Source organism: Dipodomys ordii, unplaced genomic scaffold (genome assembly GCF_000151885.1).
Source record: "Dipodomys ordii isolate 6190 unplaced genomic scaffold, Dord_2.0 Scaffold14, whole genome shotgun sequence".
NCBI lineage: Eukaryota > Metazoa > Chordata > Mammalia > Rodentia > Heteromyidae > Dipodomys > Dipodomys ordii.
Window position 1 is genome coordinate 336892 of NW_012267230.1, and position 20963 is coordinate 357854.

A 20963-nucleotide genomic window follows, 5' to 3' on the forward strand; every position below is an offset into this window, starting at 1 on the left:
AAAAAAAAAAAGACTCTCACAGACTTTCCTGCCCAGGTTGGCTTTGAACCACAGTCTTCAGATCTCAGCCTCTTGAGCAGCTAAGATTACAGGTGTGAGCCACCGGTGCCCTTCCAACTCTGTACTTCTTCTATGATATATAGAGAAGCTTAGAGCTGCGCATTGGTAGCTCATGCCTATAATCCCAGCTAATCAGGAATTGGAGATCTGAGGACTGTGGTTTGAAGTCAATTCAGGCATAAAAACCCGTAAGACTCTTACTTTCTATTAGCCAACAAAAGGTTGGAAGTGGAGCTATGGCTCAGCCATTAGTAAAAAAAACTAATGGTCAGTGCTCAGACCCTGACTTCAAGCTCCAATACCAGCACAATGAGTAAACAAACAAACAAGCAAGCAAACAAACAGAGGAGCCCTGGAAAAGGCATCTGCCTGACATGGAATGATGGGAACATGACCACTTCTGTAAAAAATTCTTTTTCACCAGACTAAGATTGACTGAACTTGTGCTGTGTGGTTCACTAAGAGTTTTTTTTTTTTTTTTTTTTTTTGGGTCCGGTCGTGGGGCCTGAACTCTGGGCCTGGGTGCTGTCCCTCAGCTCTTCAGCTCAAAGCTGGCGCTTTACCACTGTGAGCCACAGCGCCACTTTCCGGCTTTTTTCGTTTTTGCTTATGTGGTGCTGAGGAATCGAACCCAGGGCCTCAGGCATGCAAGGCAAGCGCTCTTCCACTGAGCCACCTTCCCAGCCTTCTATTAGATTCTTAAGTCCAATTAATCAGCAAAAAAATCAGAAGTAGAGCTGTGGCTCAAGTGGTAGAGCATCATCCTTGGGCAAAAAAAGCTAAGGGACAGTGTCCAAGCCCTGAGTTCAAGCCCCATTTCAAACACCAAAAAGAAAACAAAACAACAAAAAGAATATATAGCAACATCTCTGGCCTCTACCCATTAGATTCCAGTAGCACCTCACATATGTACTTGTTATAAAACTTAAAACATCACTAGACACTACCAAACATTCAGAAGAATTAAGAGAAGAAAGGCTGGAAAATATAGTCATTGTAGTCAATATACATATGTGAAAATGGAACCATATAAGTTAAGGTGATGGGTGGTGTTAGGGGAGATGGAGAGTGATGGAAGGGGTGACATTGATCAAGATACATAGTGGCTCAGTGGTAGAGCGCTTGCCTTGCATGCCTGAGGCCCTGGGTTTGATTCCTCAGCACCACATAAGCAGAAAAAAAAGCCGGAAGTGGCACTGTGGCTCAAGTGGTAGAGTGCTAACTTTAGAGAGCCAAAGAGCTCAGGGACAGCGCCCAGGCCCAGAGTTCAGGCCTCACGACCAGACCCTCCCCTTCACCCCCCCAAAAAAAAGAAAGATACATAGTACTCATTAACTGACTTGTTGAATTGAAGCCCCTTTGTATGACTACTTAAAATTTTTTAAAAATCAGTAAAATGTTCCCATTGTTCAAAATCACTACTCTAAAGCCTCAGTCTCTTTGGCTTTAAAATGAGTTTACTAACATGGAGTCCATTAGATAGTTTTGAAGATTCAATGCATTAATTATGTGCATGAAGTGTCTGTTATTTTGGCAATGGAGAAAGAATCCTTAATATCTGCACTTGAAGAGGGAATTGTGTGTGATCTTGTAGAAGTCCTTTTCTTTTCACCTTCCACTTTTGATCCTTGGCCACTGAATTTCATTCATATAGCTCCTCTCTATTTCACATCCAGTCTCTGAGATACATGTATTCCTTGAGGGAAGCATCAAGTTTGGTACATCTACATTCTTCCACATTATGTACTAGTATATATACTGAGTGACAAATAACAAGTTGCTGATAAATTGCTTTAATACAAAAGAGTCATGCGGCTGGAGGCGTGGCTCCAGTGTTAAAGCATCAGCCAATGAGTGAAAGCATCAGATATCAGTTCAAGTCCCAGTCTCGGACAAAACACACACACACAACTAAGGATCCCTCTTGCTGAGATGCTTCTCTTCACTTCCCCCTCCTTTTCCCCTACTCCCCACTTTATTTACTTCTTTCATCTGTAAACCTTGACTGTAAGGAATATATCTTTGTGGTGTGTGTGTGTGTGTGTGTGTGTGTGTGTGTGTGTGTGTGTATGCTAGAATTTGAACTCAGGACCTGGGTGCTGTCCCTGAGCTCTTTGGCTCAAGGCTAGCAATCTACCACTTAAACCCCGGCTCTACTTATAGTTTTTTGGTGAGTAATTAGAGAGAAGAGTCTCACAGACTTTCCTGACAGGATTGGCTTCAAACCTTGATCCTCAAATTTCAACTTTCTAAGTAGTTAGGATTGCAGGCATGAGCCACCAGCACCCAGCTTCTTGACTCTGTTTTTATTTATTTTTTTGGGTCCAGTTGTGGGGCCTGAATTCTGGGCCTGGGTGCTGTCCCTCAGCTCTTCAGCTCAAGGCTAGCACTCTACCACTTGAGCCACAGTGCCACTACCGGCTTTTTTCTTTTTGCTTATGTGGTGCTGAGGAATCGAACGCAGAACCTCAGGCATGCAAGGCAAGCGCTCTACCACTGAGCCACCTTCCCAGCCCTTGACTCTGTTTTTAATGCTGTGCAATATCCAGCATTTAATGTTTGCTGATTGAATGAAGGAGTGATTTTTTTTAAGTGAATAGAGACCAGCTAGGAAGGTGGCTCAGTGGTAGAGTGCTTGCCTCACATGCATGAGGCCCTGGGTTCAATTGCTCAACACCACATAAATAGAAAAGCTGGAAGTGGCACTGTGGCTCAAGTGGTAGAGCACTAGCCTTGAGCTGAAGAGCTGAGGGACAGTGCCCAGGCCCAAAGTTCAATCCCCATGACCAACCGGAAAACAAAAAATGAATAGAGACAGGAGAAAAAGAGCAAAGTAAAAAATAGTACTCTCCATCAAGTATTTACCTGTCAGATAGGTCAGAGCTTCAAATGGCACCTCTTTGTAATCATTGAGAAACATCTGGATCTGTCGCATGCTAATCCTGAGATCCGATTCATTAAATTCATAAGGAATATTCCAACCTGCAAGAAGCAGAGAAGAATTAGAGGCTTTTGTGCTAAGAGCTCTTAATTTTCACTTGAGAGATTGAGCTGATGAAGTTAAGTGCTATTATGGATCAAGAGCCTCTTTCAGTCTTCCAAAGATCCAGCAACGGGGCCAACTATTAGCCTTGACATTTATTGCCAACCTGGGAGCCATTCTGCCTGAGGAAAACATCCATTCTAAAATCAATTTCCTTGTGGGTCCCCCCATTTGTTAAGGAAGATGTTAACATCCTGAGATTTGTGGAATGAGAATTATTTAGCCTGGCTAGAAGACTGTGGTAAGGCACAGAGCTCCAAAAATAACAAAGTACAGCCAAAGAGCAGAAGCTAGGATCGGGCAACAAAAAAAAGCTGCTTTTGATAATTTCCCTCCCTACATTTTAAGGCTAGTCTGAAAGAAACTGCCACATGCATTTCCCTTTGGTGCTGCCCTAGGCCTGGTGTAAGACAGAAGAGTATGGTGGGCCCCTTCGTTTAACAGAGGAGTTTGATTTCCTCCTAAGCAATCACATTCAGATGAAAAATTAAAACTAACAAAATGCATGTGCTTGCACCTCCATGTTCATTGCAGCACTGTTCACAATAGCCAGGATATGGAAACAACCCAGATGCCCCACCGCAGATGAATGGATCCAAAAATTGTGGTATCTATACACAATGGAATATTATGCAGCCATTAGAAATGACAAAATATAATGGCATTTGCAGGGAAATGGATGGAGCTAGAAGGAATCATGTTGAGCGAGGTAAGCCAAGAACAAAGAGACAAACGGTACATGGTCTCCCTGATAAGTGGATGCTAAATCCAAAATGTTAGGTGATATGACAAAATTAACAGGACTTAAGAAACAAAGAACTTCCACTCATCTGGTCGAACCACTACTAAATATCCCCATGCTGCTGATCACATGTATGGTGTATATGTGTACACCATTATATGTTATAGACTGTGATAGACAATTTGCTCCAGGAAAGTTAGAATGAGCTTGTGACTTTAAATGAGCATCATTATTCCACAATACTGTGAAATCTAGGAACTTATGTAATCACTTAATCACAATAAAAAAAAAAAACCTCAGGGAAGGTAGGGAGGGAAGGGATGGTAGGGGGAAAACAATGGAGGGGGTAACAATGCTCAATAGGAAGTGTACTCATTACCTTGCTCATGTAACTGTAACCCTCTGTATAGTATCTTTATAATAAAAAATTATATATATATATATAAAACAAAAAAAAGAAAAAAAAACAAAATGCATGTGCTGAAAAACAAGACCCAAGAGGGCAACTGGTTCTGAGCCAAACTGCTGCTTGGGTTGCTGGAGGTCTGGCACTTTGAGGAAAATAAGATACATGAAATGTAGAAGTAGAGGGATGGTTCTCCCTCCACCTTGTGCAAGTTATATGACCTGTGGAGCTAATAGAGGCTATTGAGGGTATGAAGATAGAAGGAAAAGAAGTAGAGACTCAAAAGGATTCATCAGGGCTGGGATTGTGGCTTAGTGGTAGAGTACTTGCCTTGCATACATGAAGCTCTGGGTTCAGTTCCTCAGTACCACATAAACAGAAAAAGCCAGAAGTGGCACTGTGGCTCAAGTGGTAGAATGCTAGACTTGAGCAAAAGAAGCTCAGAGACAGTGCCCAGGCCCTGAGTTCAAGCCCCAGGACTGGGGAAAAAATATTTCATCATGAGGACAATTTTTCTACTTATCTAACCTAAAAGAATTATTAAGAATACCCTGTCACTAAGCCTCTGTACAGCCTTTCAACCTAATCAAAGGCAGCCCATAGGTGAGAGAATCATAATCTAACGCCATGATGACATAGAAATTGTATTTAACAATTTGATCATTTGTCCTAATGAGATTGAACTCATGGCAGATCTATTTCCCAGGTATGTTTCTTTCATTGTTATGCATATGTAAAAAGAGATACCTAAAATTTTTATTTTATTGTGCCTTTTCTGGAGTTCAAACTCAGGGCCTAGGCACTGTTCCTGAGCTTTTGTGTTCAAGGCTAGTGGTCTACCACTTGAGCCACAGCTCCACTTCCAGATTTTGGTGGTTAACTGGAAATAAGAGTCTCAGTGACTTTTTTGCTCAGGCTAGCTCTGAACTGCAATCCTCAGATCAGCCTCCTGCATAGCTAGGGTTGCAAGTATTAGCCACCAGTGCCTGGGTTATTAAGAAATTTTAAGCCACTTGGTGACAACTCCTGGAAGAATAGTCATTGTCCCTAAGATAGGAAACACATTGCAAAGTGAAGAGCTCCAGACTTCGCTAGGTAGGGGGCCTCTGAGTTTGACATTGTCTGGGTTATAGGGTGACCTAGATTTAGTAAATAAAAATATACAACAGTGAGTGAAATTTAATATCACATTTAGTATAAGTAAATCCTCAATATTGCATAGAACATGTACTACATTTTCCCGGACACCCCACCTGAGTGGAAATCTGAACACATGCCTGTAAACATACACGCATCTCTGTGATCCTTTTCCTCCCAGGCAACCCATACACATTGCCATGGCTCACCTAGAGGTCCAAAGTTCCTCCTCTCCTGAACAATGGCATGGAAGAAGCAAAGGCCAAACAACAGCTTCTGCCACATCACTGGCTTTGAGCAGCTTTGAAAGAACACCGAATCTGAGATGGGGTCATTGAGATAGGAGCGCAAAAGGTTAGCCCGAAGCCCTTTTGGGGGTTCATTGGTCATTTTGATCCCATTCTGAAGAATGCTGACTGGAAACTTCTCTGATGGATAGCTGGTGAGCCAGAGTCTTGAAGAACAATGCAATAAATTATATTTTAAAACAAGATCAATGAACAATAACAATAGCAACTATTAAATACTATTAGATTCCAACCCATCCTAAATTGTCAATACAAGTCCTTTCATTTCCTTGAATCTTTATAACCATCCTAGAAGGATGGATTCACCTCTCTGCACACTTTACCAGTGGGGAAACAAAGGCAATGGAGAGGTCAGGTTGGTTTATCAAGGACAAACCACTGGTAAACTTGAGATTCTCTTATTCCAAAGGCCCTGCTCTTAAGCTCCTTCCTGGGGCCTAGTCAGAATTTCTTAACATTGTTAAGAGTAACTGGAGTGAGTAAAGCATGATTTCTACCCTCCAGATCCTCACCGCCTTCTTGGTAGGGGAAAATATGGGGGCCAAGCAAGCCGTAAGCGTTAAATCAGACACAAAAGTCCTATTTATTTGTCACAGGGAAGCAGAAATAATGGGCAATGGAGTCCAAGGGAGAAAAGATCCTAATGTATTGGAGGGAGCCTGGAAAACATCAGAGATTAAAAGGGACAGATGATGGTCAAGAGAGAAATCTAGCTCATCAACTTAATCACTTTCCTTCTTTCTTTCTTTTTCTTTCTTTCTTTCTTTCTTTCTTTCTTTCTTTCTTTCTTTCTTTCTTTCTTTCTTTCTTTCTTTCTTTCTTTCTTCCTGGTGTGTGTGTGTGTGTGTGTGTGTGTGTGTGTGTGTGCGTGCACCATTGCTGGGACTTGAACTCAGGTACTAGGCCCTGTTCCTTAATTATGTTGCTCAAGTCTGGCACTCTATCATTTGAGCCACAGCTCCACTACTTGCTTCTTTTTGATGTTTAATTGGAGATAACAGTCTCACAGACTTTTCTACTTGGGCTGGCTTTGAACCAAAATCCTCAGATCTCAGCCTCCTGAGTAGCTAGGATTACAGGTGTGAGACACCAGAGCCTAGTTTATCACCTATTTTTTTCATAAATAATTTTATTGGAACATGTTCCTTCCTATCTTGCCTATGGCTGCACTCACCACTCTGAACTCAGAGTTCAGTATTTGCAACAAAGACAATATGACTGTAAAGTGTAAGTTTTTTTTACTATTAGGACCATTTGAAGATAGAATAAGTTGACACCTATTAAGTAGGAAATGTATTTAAAATGGGCCATGAGTGTAGGCATGATGGCACATGTCTGTAATCCCAGCTATTAGGGAGCCTGAGGAAGAAAGATTACAAGTTCAAGGCCAGTCTGCTCAACTCACTGAGATCCTGTCTGAAAATAAACTATTACAAAACGGGCTGTGGATATATCTAAGTGGTAAAGCTCATGTCTAGCATGCATAAGGTTCTGAGTCTAATACCTAGTACCAAAAGCTATATAAACTGGACTTTGAGAATATGGATAGGTTCTTTCTGTCTTCCTCTTTCTTTCTTCCTCTCTTTCTTTCTTTTAGGTGCCAGTACTGGGGCTTAAACTCAGGGCCCAGGCACTCTCCCTGAGGTTTTTTTTTTTCTCTCAAGGCTAGTGCTCTATCAGTGATCCATCACTTGAGCCACAGCTCTACTACTTCTGGCTTTTTGGCGGTTAATTGAAGATAAGAATTCCATGGACTTTCTTACACAGGGTGATTTCAATCCTTGATCCTCAGATCTGTCTCCAGAGTAGTTATCAGGTGTGAGCCACTGGAGCCTAGCCAGTTACATTTTTAAAATGTAACAAAATTAGATGGGGTGTGATGCATATGTTTAGAAAAATAAAAGTCTACAAAAATTTCTACCTACAGCCAGGTGCTGGTGGCTCCCATCTGTAATCCTAGCTTCTCAGGAAGCTGAGCTCTAAGGATCGTAGTTCAAAGCCAGCCCGGGCAGGAAAGTCAGTGAGACTCTTATCTCCAATTAACCACCAGAAAATTGGAAGTGGTGTTGTGGCTCAAAGTGGTATTGCAATAGCCTTGAGCTGAAGAGCTAAGGGACAGCACCCAGGGGCCCAGAGTTCAAGCCCCATGACCAAACAAAAAATCAATCAATCAATCAATAAAAAATTTCTACCTAAAGGTTAATAGTTTGACATCTTATATTCTAGGCTTTTTATTAATTTATTAATGACATATACACTATGTCATCCTATTTTTTGTTGCTTGTTAAGATAGCAGAGATTTTCAACAGGTGGTTCTTATTCACTAATCCACCTTATTGGCTGGTCTAGAATAAGATAATTCCTAACATTTAAGTTAAAAGACCCCAAGTAGCCCAAGGAATACAGGATGAGGAATAAATGCTTCCTAGATACCACTATTGACGTGTGATTTTCCTTCCTAGACATGTCTGCTGTCACTTCCCCTAACAACTTGCTTCCTTTCTTTTTTTCTTTCTCTTTCTTCCCTTCCTTCCTTCCTTTCCTTTTTCTTACCTCTTTCCTTCTCCCTCCCTCCCTCCCTCCCTCTCTCCCTTCCTTCCTTTTTTTTTTCCTGAACTTTAAAAGATTTTACAGGTGGCTACAATTTAACATGTCCATCTAAGTGTCCAGGACTTCTTGACCAGTCACCCTTTCTTCCCCCATACCAACTGTTTCCTCCTCTAGACTCACATCCCATTTCCACCTTTCTTTATCACATGTGTACATGGAGTATGCATGTGACTGTATTTGTCCCCGGTTCCCTTTTCCATTCATCCACTCTCCTCTCACTAGCTCCCCTCTCCCCCAATTACAATCTCATTTCATTTTGTTAAACTGTTAACTGTTTCAGTCCTGCTTATACCATATTGGGTATATAAAAATAGGACTAACAGCTTACAGTAAACATCTCAGAGTCACAGGTTAACTTCATGGTATTCACTCATTGCTTTGAAAAATGCTGTTCCTAGCCTGATGCCAGAGTGGTTCATGCCTATAATCCTAGTCATTCAGGAAGCTAAGATCTGAAGATTGTGGTTCAAAGCTAGCCAAGGCAGGAAAATCTGTAGGACTCATATCTCTAATTAACTACCAAAAAGCCAAAAGTGAAACTGTGGCTCAAGTGGTAGAGTGCTATCCTTGAGCAAAAAAGCTCAGGGACAGTGTCCAGACCCTGAGTTCAAGCTCTAGGTTGCTCCTTTCTGTTGGAATATACCTCTACCTATCCAAGGTAGTTATCAGACAGCCACACCTTCCCTTTCTACTTCCTTTTCTGGCCCCGTCCTTTTTGTTCATTATGACCCAAGGTCAACATTATTCATCTACAACATGTTTTTTGCTCATCTAAAACTTGTTAGTGGCAGGACTGTGTCTTGCGATCCTTATATTTCCAAAAACCAACATATTATCTGCTGCTTGAAGCTAGGTACAAGAGACAGATGGGCAGTGGGAAGTCGCTCACCTGAATCTGGCGTTGGTGTTCTCAGGGATAATCACCTCCTCACAGATCTTCTCCAGGGCAGGCATCCAGCTAGTAGCCAGATGGCAATTCTGTAAGACTACCCAGGTCCCATCTTTGATGGCAGAGTCGATCATTTTGGCAGCAATCGGACCTTGGCCTTGGCCAAGGGAGATGGTCTGTGTTTTGGAACCTCCCATGTTAAGGTCATCTGCAAACTTCAGCAGGCCTGAGATCAGGGCGAGAATGGTTAGCATAGACCTCATCAGCAGAATAATGCAAGAGGAGATACATTAAAATTTGGATTCAGAAAGAAACTTATTGGCTTCTGTTTTCTTTCTTTTTTTAAAATAAACTTCTCTCTGAAAAAGCTGCAGAGATTGGGCATAATGGCAGACTAAGTTGCAGTCAACTCTCCTCTTGTTGGAAGTACACAGATTTTCCTCCCCCTTCCTTTCGTCCCTCCCTTCCTTTTTCCTTCTTTCTTTTTTCTTTTTTTTCTTTTTGAGATAGAGTCTCACCACATAGCCTACGCTGTCATCCTTCGTGGATACAGTATCCTAAATGCTTGGATTATACGTGTGTGCCAAAACCAGCTCTGAGCTCACACATGGCTTTTTTACTCAAAACTGGTAAAGCCACATTTCTACCTCTGGTTTTTTGTTTCTGTTTGTTTTGTTTTTTGGGGGGGGGCTTTTTTCCCACTAGTTTATTGGAAATAAGAGTTTCATGGAGTTTTCTGCCTGGGCTGGCTTTGAACCATGACCCTCCGATCGTAGCTTCCTGAATAGCTAAGATTACAGCTGTGAGCCACTAGTACCCAGCAAGCATTTGTGTGTATGTGTGAGTGCGTACGTTAGTTCTGGGCTTGAACTCAGGGCCTGGATGCTATCCCTGAGCATTTTAGCTCAAGGCTAGCACTCTACTACTTGGCCTCAGCTCTATTACAGCTTTTTTGATGGTTATTTGGAGCTAAATTTCTTGCTTGGGCTGGCTTTGAACCATGATCCTCAGATCTCAGCCTCCTGCCTAGCTAGGATTATGGGTGAGCCATAGTGCCTGTCTTTTTTTTTTTTGTCAGTCATGTGCTTGAACTCAGGACCTGATCACTATCCCAGAGGGTTTTTTTTTGTTGTTGTTGTTCAAGACTAGTGCTCTACCACTTTGAGGAACCTCAGCTCTACTTCCAGTTTTTAGATGGTTAATTGGAGATAAAAGTCTCATGACCTTTCCCGACTAGGTTGGCTTTGAACCATGATCCTCAGATCTCTGCCTTCTGCCTAGCAAAGATTACAGGCATGAGCCACTAGTGCCTAGCTAGCATCCTTGATAATATATTTATTTCACAGAGCCGGGGATATAGTTTAGTATTAGAGCACTTGTCTAGCACTTATAAGGCCTTAGGTTTTATCTTCAATATCATGCGCGTGCGTGTATGCACGCGTGCACACACACACACACACACACACACACACACACACACACGAAAGAAAAAAAATCTGAGTTTGAAAGAAAGTCTAATCATTAGATATCAAAATGAAGAGGAAAGTCAAACCTGAAGATATGCATATCACCAAATAACCAGAAACCAAATTTAGGAATTTATTTTAGCAGGAATATAGGTATTTTAAAAATAAAATTATATAGTCTCTTTTATATCTTTCTTCTTCAGCAGTAGCTAATGTTGTTAGACTTGTGAATCCTCCCAGAGATATTTTGTGCACTTAAATAAATGCATAAAATTATTCAATGTATATGAATAGAATTCTACAGTTGCCTGCTTCACTTAACAATGTATCTTGTAGATCTTTTTCACATTGGAGAGTGTTTTGCTATTGGAAAAATGTCATACTTTGTTTAACCAGTCTAAAGGGATGTGATGTTTTTATTTTTTAACTTGTGTACTCATATGTACTGAAGTTCTATTCACCATAGCCAGGTCATGGAAGCAGTCTATGTCCAGTCAGTGGATGAATGAACAAAATTCATATTTTATACACACAGAGTAGTATGAGCCATAAAGAAGAACAAAATATTTCCCTTGCAGCAAAATGGATGGAACTGGAGATCACCATGCCAAGTGAAACAACCCATTCTCGGAATAAGTATCACATGTTTTCTCTCCTACAAAATCATTATTTGGGGTGTCTTCATTGTTCCTTAGTTCTTGGGCACAATATCTAAGATTAGGATACTGCTCCCAGATGCAGCAAAAGAGCTACAAAGAGTAGGAAGACAGTAAAGAATGATTTAAGAAAGAGGAATTAGCTAGGCATTGATGGCTCATACCTGTACTTCTTAGCTATTGGGGAGGCTGATATGAGGATAGTGATTCAAAGCCAGGAAAGTTTGTGAAACTCTGAGCTCCAATTAACCACCTGAACACTGGGAGTGGTGTTGTGGCTCAAAGTGGTAGAGCATTAGCTTTAAGCACAAAAGCTCAGGGACAGTGCCCAGGCCTTAAGTTCAAGTCCTAGTACTGGCAGAAAGAAAGGAAAGAAAGAAAAAGCAAGCAAGTAAGCAAGCAAGCAAGAAAGAAAGAAAGAAGGAAGGAAGGAGAGAAGGAAGGAGGGAAGGAAGAAAGGGAGGGAAAGATTAAGAGAGAGAGGGAAGGAGAAAGATAGGGAGGGAGGGAAGGAAGGAAGGAAGGAAGGGAAGGAGAGAGGTGAGGGAGGGAAGGGACTTATACCTCAAGGATTCATTTATGACAGTGGAGTTAGAATGTCTATGGGAAATCTAGCTTTGCAGTGTGTGTGTGTGTGTGTGTGTGTGTGTGTGTGTGTGTGTGTGTGATACTAGGACTTAACTCAGAGTCCGAGCTCTCTCATTCAGCTTTTTCAATCATGGCTGGTGGTTTTTTTTTTTTTTTTGGTACTGGGGATTGAACCCAGGATGTTGCACTTGCTAGGCAAGCGCTTTGCCACTGAGCTACATCCCAGCCCCATGGCTGGTGGTTTACCATTGGAATCACACCTTCAATGTAGTCTAGCATTTTGCTGTTTATTATGGAGTCTTCTGAATGAATCACAATCCCCTACCCTTTTGCCTAGTTTGATTTTAAGTATAAGATTGTTATTCAAATATTCCTTTTAAATTAAAGAAACAACAAAGATAATTAGGACTAAGATGCTAAGTTAGCAGCTGAGTCTAGTCTTGGGCTTGGTGCTCATAATATGGGAAAAAACCCTGGAATTAATGTTCAAGATTTCAAAACAAACGATTTCAACTAGACCCTGGTGGCTCATGCCTGTAATCCTAGTTACTCAAGAGGCTAAGATCTGAGGATCATGGTTTGAGTCCAGCCTAGGGAGGAAAGTCTGTGAGATTCATATCTCTAATTAACCACCAAAAACTGGAAGTAGACCTATGACAAGTGGTAGAGTGATGGCATTGAGCACAAATGTTCAGTGATAGCATCTGGGTTAAGAGTTCAAGCCCTAAGACTAGTACAAAAAAAGAATGATTTCTGCGTTTCTGATGTCCTCTTGAAAAATCAGATGATCTGGTGATTAGGAGTTTACACTTCAAAATATGTCTCCTTTGGGTGTTTCTCATCCATCTCACCCTCTACCAACTGCTTGGTTTTGAGCTGGGCATGATATAATTATAGGGATGCCTGTAATTCCAGCACTAGGAATTACAAGGAATTGCCTTGTATTCAAGGCAAGTATGTGCTAGACAGTGAGACTCTATCTTAAAAAAAAAAAAAAGACTAAGGTCAGGCACCAGTGGTTCATGCCAATACTCCTAGCTACTCAGGGGGCTGATGATCATGATTAGAAGTCAGCCAGGGTAGGAAAGTCCTTGAGACTTTTATCTTCAATTTACCACTAAAAAGCCAGAAGTAGAGATGTGGTTCAAGTGGTAGAGCACTGGCCTTGAGCAAGATAGCTTAAGTACAGTGCCCAAACCCTGAGTTCAAGCCCCAAGACAAAATAAACAAACAAGTGATTAAATCACTCAGCCTTTAAAGCCACTTAAGATCTCTTTTATCAAAGGCATGCTGCTGTCCCCCATCCACACTTTCTGGGTTCTTAATGTTCCTCATATAATAGTCTGTACTTACCTGCCATTGGGTCTGCACCTGGAGACAACACAAAAATCAATGGCGCACAACAACTGGAGTCACTGTAGGATCCCTGGAGATCAAAAGTGGGAGGTTCAATGTATACCTTTCCCATGTGTTCAGCAATGAACTCTCGAACAGCTGGGACCATTTTATCAGGCCGTAAGCATCGGAGGATCACCATTTTCTCCAGTCCTTCAAGAAATTTCCAAGATCCAGGAAATGTCTCCTCATGGGGCCAGGCGGAGTCATAGATCAACTTCCATTCTTGGGTATTTTGTTCAAAATGTTCCATCAGGCCTTTCATTTTGGGTAATGAAGAGGCACGAACAATCTCCGCCCAGGCCTTCTCAGACAACCATTCAGAAGCTGGATTGGGGAAGGGGTTGTCCAGGGCAATGCCGCCTGTTAAAAGGAAGTACCAAACTTCCTCATTAATTTTGTTTTTCTCTTTCATAATGCCAATGGTCAGGAGAAAGGAGAAGAGCAGCTTATCCTTCTCAAACAAAGAGCGGCAGACATTGTTATAGATGCTCAAGGTGAAATGTTCAATGATGTATTGGATGCGTAGATCCAGCTCGTCACTCTTTGGGCTGTGAGCCAGAGAATGTACATAGAGGTTGATGAACCACGTCAGGGAGTACTGGTACATAGGCTCAATGTTGGCCAAGTCAGAGATACAGAAAAAGATGGTGGCCGAGTGCACAGCCACTGGCTTGTAGCCCATGCGAGTCTCATCGATCTGCGTTTCTGTCATTGAAGCGATTTCCTGTTTCTCAGAAATTTCTTCAGAGAGCTGTTTAGAGGAGGACAGCACTTTGATGGCAGTTTCATCCTCAAGGATGTTGCCTTCGGACTGGGACAGGACCGCCAAGATCTTATCTTCTATTTCTTTCAGTTGCTTCTTATTCTTGGCACTTTCCACAATCAACTGGTTCTTTTTCTCTTCTAGTTCTGGTTTCTCCTTGGCTGCCACAATGCCAAGGAGTTGGTCTTGGAGACCCAAGGGGGTGATCATAAAGTTGAGGAGACAGACTTTCACAGCAATTTCGGGGAGGTAATGTGGGTTCCTGAGACGCGTGGTGATGTATAACTTAAAATCCCGGGAATACTCAATAATGTTCTCACCCAGCCGCATGTATTCAACCCCTTGCTGTTTGAATGTTGCCTTCAGCAAGATGGGCTCAATAAAGGCATCCAGTTCTTCTCCAATGTTTTCCAGTAAGACAGGGGTGCCAAACTGCAGGGCATTTTCCAGGGTTCTCACATAGTTACTATCAGAGAACTTGATGATGGACAGTTTATTTGCTTTTTCCATGTTCTTGATCCACTTATTGGCCTGTCCTTGTGGGTCAATCATTAAGGGCCAGCGTCTGGAGTTGGACACAATGATGCCATTGTCAATGGAGAAGGAGTCAACGGGAAGCCCAGCAATCTGCCAGGCACGGATTTTTACAGGATCTCCTAGTGTGTTGCTGAGGCTGAATTCAGTGGAGCCAGGAATGACCCTATCCTTACAGTAGCCTAGCCACTCCTCTTGGCATTGGACCCGATAATCCACTGTGAAGGCACCCAGGTAGGCCACAGTCCCAGAGGACAACAAGACATCCCCTGTCAGATTAGTATATCGGTTCCCCAGCTGCCGGGCAGCTTCGGTCCATCTGTCTTTCTCTCCCCCAAGACCACTGATCAATTTCTCTGCCCTGATCAACTTTTGGGAACAGATCTCAATGTTTTCCTCTAATTCTTTTTTCTTTGTATTCATCTTTTCGAACTTGTCGTTCAGGGCCTGAAGACGGTCTTCTACCAGCTTCAGCTCTGCCCGTTTCTGATTCAGCTTTCCCATCTGTATATCTAGCTTCCCTTCAGCCTCCCTCAGCCTCTCCCTTTTGGGAGCCACCACCTTGGCCACACGATCGTATACCTCCATGGCCCTCACCCACTTGCATAGCCCCTCGCAGGCAGATGACACGTTCTTAATGACAGCTGGCTGGAAGTCAGGGTGATCGATAAACCTTTCCCGGATCCGTTTCATGATCACTGGAGGAATGTTGTCTTTGTCATATGTCTTAAGACTTTCCAAAAACTTCAGATCTCCAAGGATCTTTCTTGAAACACCCCAGAAATCTTCTATCATCTTACCTGATGGGTACAAGAAAGCAAGATAGATTGTATTAACACATTTTAGTTGAGATGCAAAATTCTGTAAGTGTTGCTTCTCAGATTTGAGGGCGAAAATATCCAAGTGTTTCATCATAGTCTAGGAAGCCCTGTCATCTCTGCTCTGCTCTCTGGACATGGGTCGCGAAGGACCGTTCTTCAATTCCTTCATAATCCCACGTTGCTCTAGCACAAGCCCTTTGTGCTATAAGCAGCACCTAGCTGGGTCAGACCACACTTCACCTCTTACTTACTTAGTTTGTCTGTTTAGAGACATGATCTTGTTATGTAGTCCACACTGCAAGTTGAGATCCTCCTGTCTCAGCCTCTTAAGAGCGGGGATTATAGGCATGGCCACCACACCTAGTCAGACTTTATTTTATAAGCCAATTCCATTAAGTTCCCTCAGACTTCTCTATTTATCTTCTACTATAATTTTCTTTTATATTGTAACCAGTCAATTTTTGTTTGCCATGCGTGCATGCGTGTCTGTGTGTGTTTGTGTGTGTGTGTGTGTGTGTCCTGGGTCTTGAACTCAGGATCTGAGAGCTGTCCCTGAGGTTTATGTGTGTGTGTGTGTGTGTGTGTGTGTGTGTGTAGCTAGCAGTCTACCATTTGAGCCACAGCTCTATTTCTGGCTTTTTTTTTTTGAAAATAAGAGCCTCACAGACTTTCCTACCCAGGCTGGCTTTGAACCACGGTCCTCAGATCACAGCCTTCTAAGTAGCTAGGATTACAGGTGTGAGCCACTAGCATCTGGCTTGTTTACTTTCTATTTATTGACTTCTCTCTCAAAGCTGTAAGCTTTATGATGTACATATTTAGATGTCAATAAATATAAACTGAAGGAATGCTACTCCATGGTCCTATTCATAGCTAAAGAGGGAAACAGAAGCCAGATCTGTGGGCATCTGTTTGACATATGTTTTTCTTTTTCTTTTTCTTTTGTTTTTGGGTCCGGTTGTGGGGCCTCAACTCTGGGCCTGGGCACTGTCCCTCAGCTCTTCAGCTCAAGGCTAGTGCTCTACCACTTGAGCCACAGCGCCACTTCCGGCTTTTTTCTTTTTGCTTATGTGGTGCTGAGGAATCGAACCCAGGGCCTCAGGCATGCAAGGCAAGTGCTCTACCACTGAGCCACCTTCCCAGCCCTGACATATGTTTTTCCAAATCTGAGTAGTAGACTAGATGGAAGTCAGTCAGAACTCCTGTGATGAACAGTCTGAGGAAGGTGGGCCATAGTTTCAGAGAAGCAGCTTTCAGGCTTCCAGTTGGATAGGAAGCCATCCATGGACTTCCTAGAAACAAAGCCAGGACCTTATTCTTCTTAGTACCTGCCAATCAAGTGAGTTTTGGTCCAATCTTGAAACACTGCCATTTTCATTGACATGTTAGACAAAACATGAAGTCTTTTTTGGCTTAGGATACTTGCAAAACTCAGGTTCATGAACAAAGTCAGACTTGGAGTCATTTTATAGAACATAAGGTTTCCCATTCTTAAATACAAGCATAGAAACCAGAAAAATACTCCCTGTGAAGATCTTTGTTTGCATGACAGAAAAAAAATGATCTGTCATTTAAACTCAAGGTTTGAAGCGAACTCCAGCGCTCTTTTGTTCCATTCCAATATAGTAATGAAATTCACAAGTTCAATGATTGATATGTACAATTTGTTTACATCCTAGTTTAATGGTAGGTTCTGTACTGATCATCAATCATGCACAAAAGGAACTGACATCTTGACCTAGCAATATTCTGTGTATCACAGCAGGGCTCTACCCTGGCTACACTGCAGAATCACCCAGAGAGCTTTCTACAAAATATTGGAGCTCATGCCAGGCACCAGTGTCTCATGCCTGCAATTCTAGCTACTTAGGCGACTGAGATGTGAGGATCATGGTTTGAAGCCAGCCCAGGCAGAAAAGTCTGTGAGACTCTTTATCTTCAGTTAACTACCAAAAATCCAGAAGTTGAGGTGTCTAGATCAAATGGTAGCGCACTAGCCTTGAGCAATAGGGCTCAGAGACAGTTCTCAGGTCCTGAGTTCAAGCTCCAGGGACAGCACCAAACCTCCTCCTCCTCCTCCTCCTATACACACACACACACACACACACACACACACACACACGAACAAAAACAAAAAATAACTGGAGCTCAAACCAAATAAAATAAATCTCTCTAGAAGGACATGGGCTTCAGCATTCTTTAAGCTCCCCAGGTTATTTTAGGGTGCAGAAGTGTGAGAAGCTCACCGTTGCTCAGGGGTTTCTCTATATCATTTCTTTTGGAAAGTCTACTCCTTGCTGGTTATACTGATGGGCTTTGCCTCTCCACAGGGCGGTTGACTTGAGAAAAGCAGAATAAAAGCGTACTAAGCTAAAGGAAGCAGGAGCCTGAGGAATGTAGGTGAGTGACTGGGGATTGTTAATATTTCAGAAAGAGAGACAGTAGAGCATGTCTCAAGACAGGAGGAATCAAAGGGCAGAAAATGCCAGTGGAAGTGGATGGTTCTTGTTGTTTGGGGGAATGGTCCTGGGACTTGAACTCTGGCCTTGGGCATTCTTCCTTAGCTTTTTTACTCAAGGCTAAAACTCTACTAGTTGAGCCAAAGCTTGACTTTTGGTGGTTAATTGGAGTGAAGAGTCTCACAGACTTTCGTGCCCAAGTTTGCTTTGAACTGTGATCCTCTAGTCTCAGCCTCCTGAGAAGCTAGGATTACAGGAATGAGCCAACAATGCCCAACTGGAAGTAGTTTTTTTTTTTTTTTGGAAGTAGTTTTTGAAGTTCTCATTCATTTTAAAGTAAGTATCTCAATATCAAATTGTGACCCAGCCCACCATCTGCCCTTTTTGAGACAAGGTCTCACTCTGTCTCCTAAGTGCTGGGATTATAAGCAGATACCACCTTGCATGGTCCTCAAATTCACATTTTTAAGAAAATAAACTAGCATTTCACTTGTTAATGCTTCAAGGCTCAATTGTATAAAAACTTTTCTCTATCCTTCTGTTTTTTGTTTGTTTTTTTTTGTCAGTCATGGGGTTTGAACTCTGGGCCTGGGTGCTGTCCCTGAGCTCTTAAAGTCAAGTCTTGCACTCTACCACTTGAGCCACAGTGCCATTTCCAGTTTTCTGAGTGGTTAATTGGAGATAAGAGTTTCACAGACTTTCCTGCCCGGGCTGGCTTTGAACTACAATTCTCAGATCTCAGCCTCCTGAGTAGCTAGGATTATAGGCGTGAGCTACCAGTGCCGGTCCCTTCTGTTATTCTGTTCTCCCCATTTCTTTTCTTGTCTTTTCTTTTTCCAGTCATTGGTCTTGAACTCAGGGCCTTGGCACTTTTCCTGATCTTTTTTGCTCAAGGTTAACACTTTACCACTTTGAGCCATAGTGCTACTTCAGATTTTCTGGGGGTTTATTGGAGATACGAGCCTCACGGACTTTCCTGCCCAGGCTGGCTTTGAACTGTGATCCTCAGATCTCAGCCTCCTGAGTAGCTAGGATTATAGGCGTAAGCCACTGATACGAGCGTCACGGACTTTCCTGCCCAGGCTGGCTTTGAACTGTGATCCTCAGATCTCAGCCTCCTGAGTAGCTAGGATTATAGGCGTAAGCCACTGATGCCCGGCTCATGCTCTCCTTTCTTGTCCTCTTTTGTCCTCTCCTCCCCTCTTCTCTCCTGTCTTCTCCACAGTCTCCCCTTCTGCCCTTCCCTTCTTCTTTCTCTCTCCACTCATCCCTTTCACTTCTTCTTTCCTTTCCTCTCTTCCTCTTCTCTCCTTTCCCTCTCTCCCTTTCCCAGTATCTTTATGTGTATGTATATGTGTGCATGTGCTTGTGTGTGTGTATGCTCATGTACACATGTATATATGCATGCATATTCCTACAAGCCCATCTAGGTGTCTGCATCTCTACATTTCTTGCTCAGTTTCTTACTTTGACTCTGTCTCTCATGCTGTCTTTATTTCTCTGTTTTTAATATGTGTGTGTGTATGTGTGTGTTTGTATGTGTATGTGTGCATACAGACATGTGTGCCGGGCCTGGACTTGAACTCAGGGCCTGGGCACTATCCCTTAGCTTTTTTTGCTCAAAGCCAGTGCTCTACCACTTGACCCATAGCTCTACTTCTGCCTTTCCTGGTGGCTAATTGGAGAGAAGAGTCTCATAGACTTTGCTGCCTGGGCTGACTTTGAATCTTGATTCTCATATCTCAGCCTTTCTGAGTAGCTAGGATTACAGCTGTAAGCCACAAGCACTTCTTTATCTCTCTTTGTCTCTTCTCTGTATATGTCCCTGTGTCTCTTGAAGGTGCACACATATATTTGTCACACACCACATCTTTGGGGTATATGCCTTATGCTTTCGCAATAATTTATTGGCTATGGCCTTGACTAAGGTTATCTTTACCCACAGATATCTGTTCTTTTTCCCCAGATGATAGGTGAGAGGCTGGTGGAGAAGAACCAGTAAGATCTTTGGATGCACATGCATATCCCGGGAACTGTCTAAATTCCTCCACAACTCATCCACCCCAACTAAGGGACTGAAACAGAAAAGCTTGGCATGAGAATGCTTACCCGAACCACTGGGATCCGGTTTCCTCTCTGGTTTCAGCCCCTTCATGACACAGATGCTCTCCATGACCAACTTGACAGGGCCTGGTGGGTTCTGCATTGACTTCACCAGTGAGATGTCCGCTGGGTTCAGGGTGTCAAGTGCGGCAAGCGCGGCTTCAAGCGCTGGCATGGCCTCAGCCAGGTCACCTTCGCATTCGGTCTGTGGAACACAAGGACAAAAGGGCAGAGTGCTTGAGGCAGGCACACTGGGATGGGGCAGAGCTCCACTCCCGGGGGAACAGAGGCCTCCTCTTTAAGGGCGTCTCTGACAATTGATGGCAGCAGAACCACTAGGGTTTGGATGTCCTAGCCATTTGAGCATTCGCGTTGTTTGTAATCATGAACAATTAGACCTTTCTCAGATCAGAGTAATTAGCATTCCTCTCCTTTCAGATTGTTTCTACTTTGAAATCGATAATAAATTGTGGTAGCTCTTTCTGTGCCACAGAGCATCAGGAATTAATTCTTCCTGATTGTCTGTTGGGACCTAGCTTCAAATTCCCTAAACGGTAAAGGTTTAAAAAAAATCCAGGTGCTGTTGGTTCATAGCTGTATCTAGCTACTCAGGAGGCTGAGATCTGAGGGTCATAGTTTGAAGCCAGCCAAGGTAAGAAAGTCTGTGAGACTCTTATCTCAAGTTAATCACCAAAAAAGCTGGAAGTAGAGTTGTGGCTCAAGTTGTAGAGTGCTAGCCTTGAGCATAAGAACTCAGAGATAGCACTCAGGCCCAGAACTCAAGCCCCAGGACTGGCACAAAAAAAGAAGAAAGAAAGAAAGAAAAATCCTAATATTTATTTGTTTGTTTGTTTGTTTTTTGGGGGGGTCCGGTCGTGGGACCTGAACTCTGGGCCTGGGCGCTGTCCCTCAGCTCTTCAGCTCAAGGCTAGCACTCTACCACTTGAGCCACAGGCCACTTCCGTTTTTTTCTTTTTGCT

The 20963-nt window shown here is 42.8% G+C and overlaps 1 protein-coding gene across 1 annotated transcript in view; it reads right to left on the reverse strand.

The window, feature by feature from the left end:
- Positions 1 to 20963, reverse strand: part of Dnah3 (dynein, axonemal, heavy chain 3) — a 209322-nt gene that overhangs the window by 18621 nt on the left and 169738 nt on the right. Inside the window, exons 51-55 of the mRNA XM_013011154.1 lie at positions 19990 to 20188; positions 13259 to 15400; positions 9196 to 9421; positions 5598 to 5842; positions 2926 to 3042 (exon numbers count right to left, since the gene is read on the reverse strand). Of these exons, the coding sequence (XP_012866608.1) occupies positions 2926 to 3042; positions 5598 to 5842; positions 9196 to 9421; positions 13259 to 15400; positions 19990 to 20188 (2929 nt within the window). The remainder of the gene's footprint in view (positions 1 to 2925; positions 3043 to 5597; positions 5843 to 9195; positions 9422 to 13258; positions 15401 to 19989; positions 20189 to 20963) is intronic.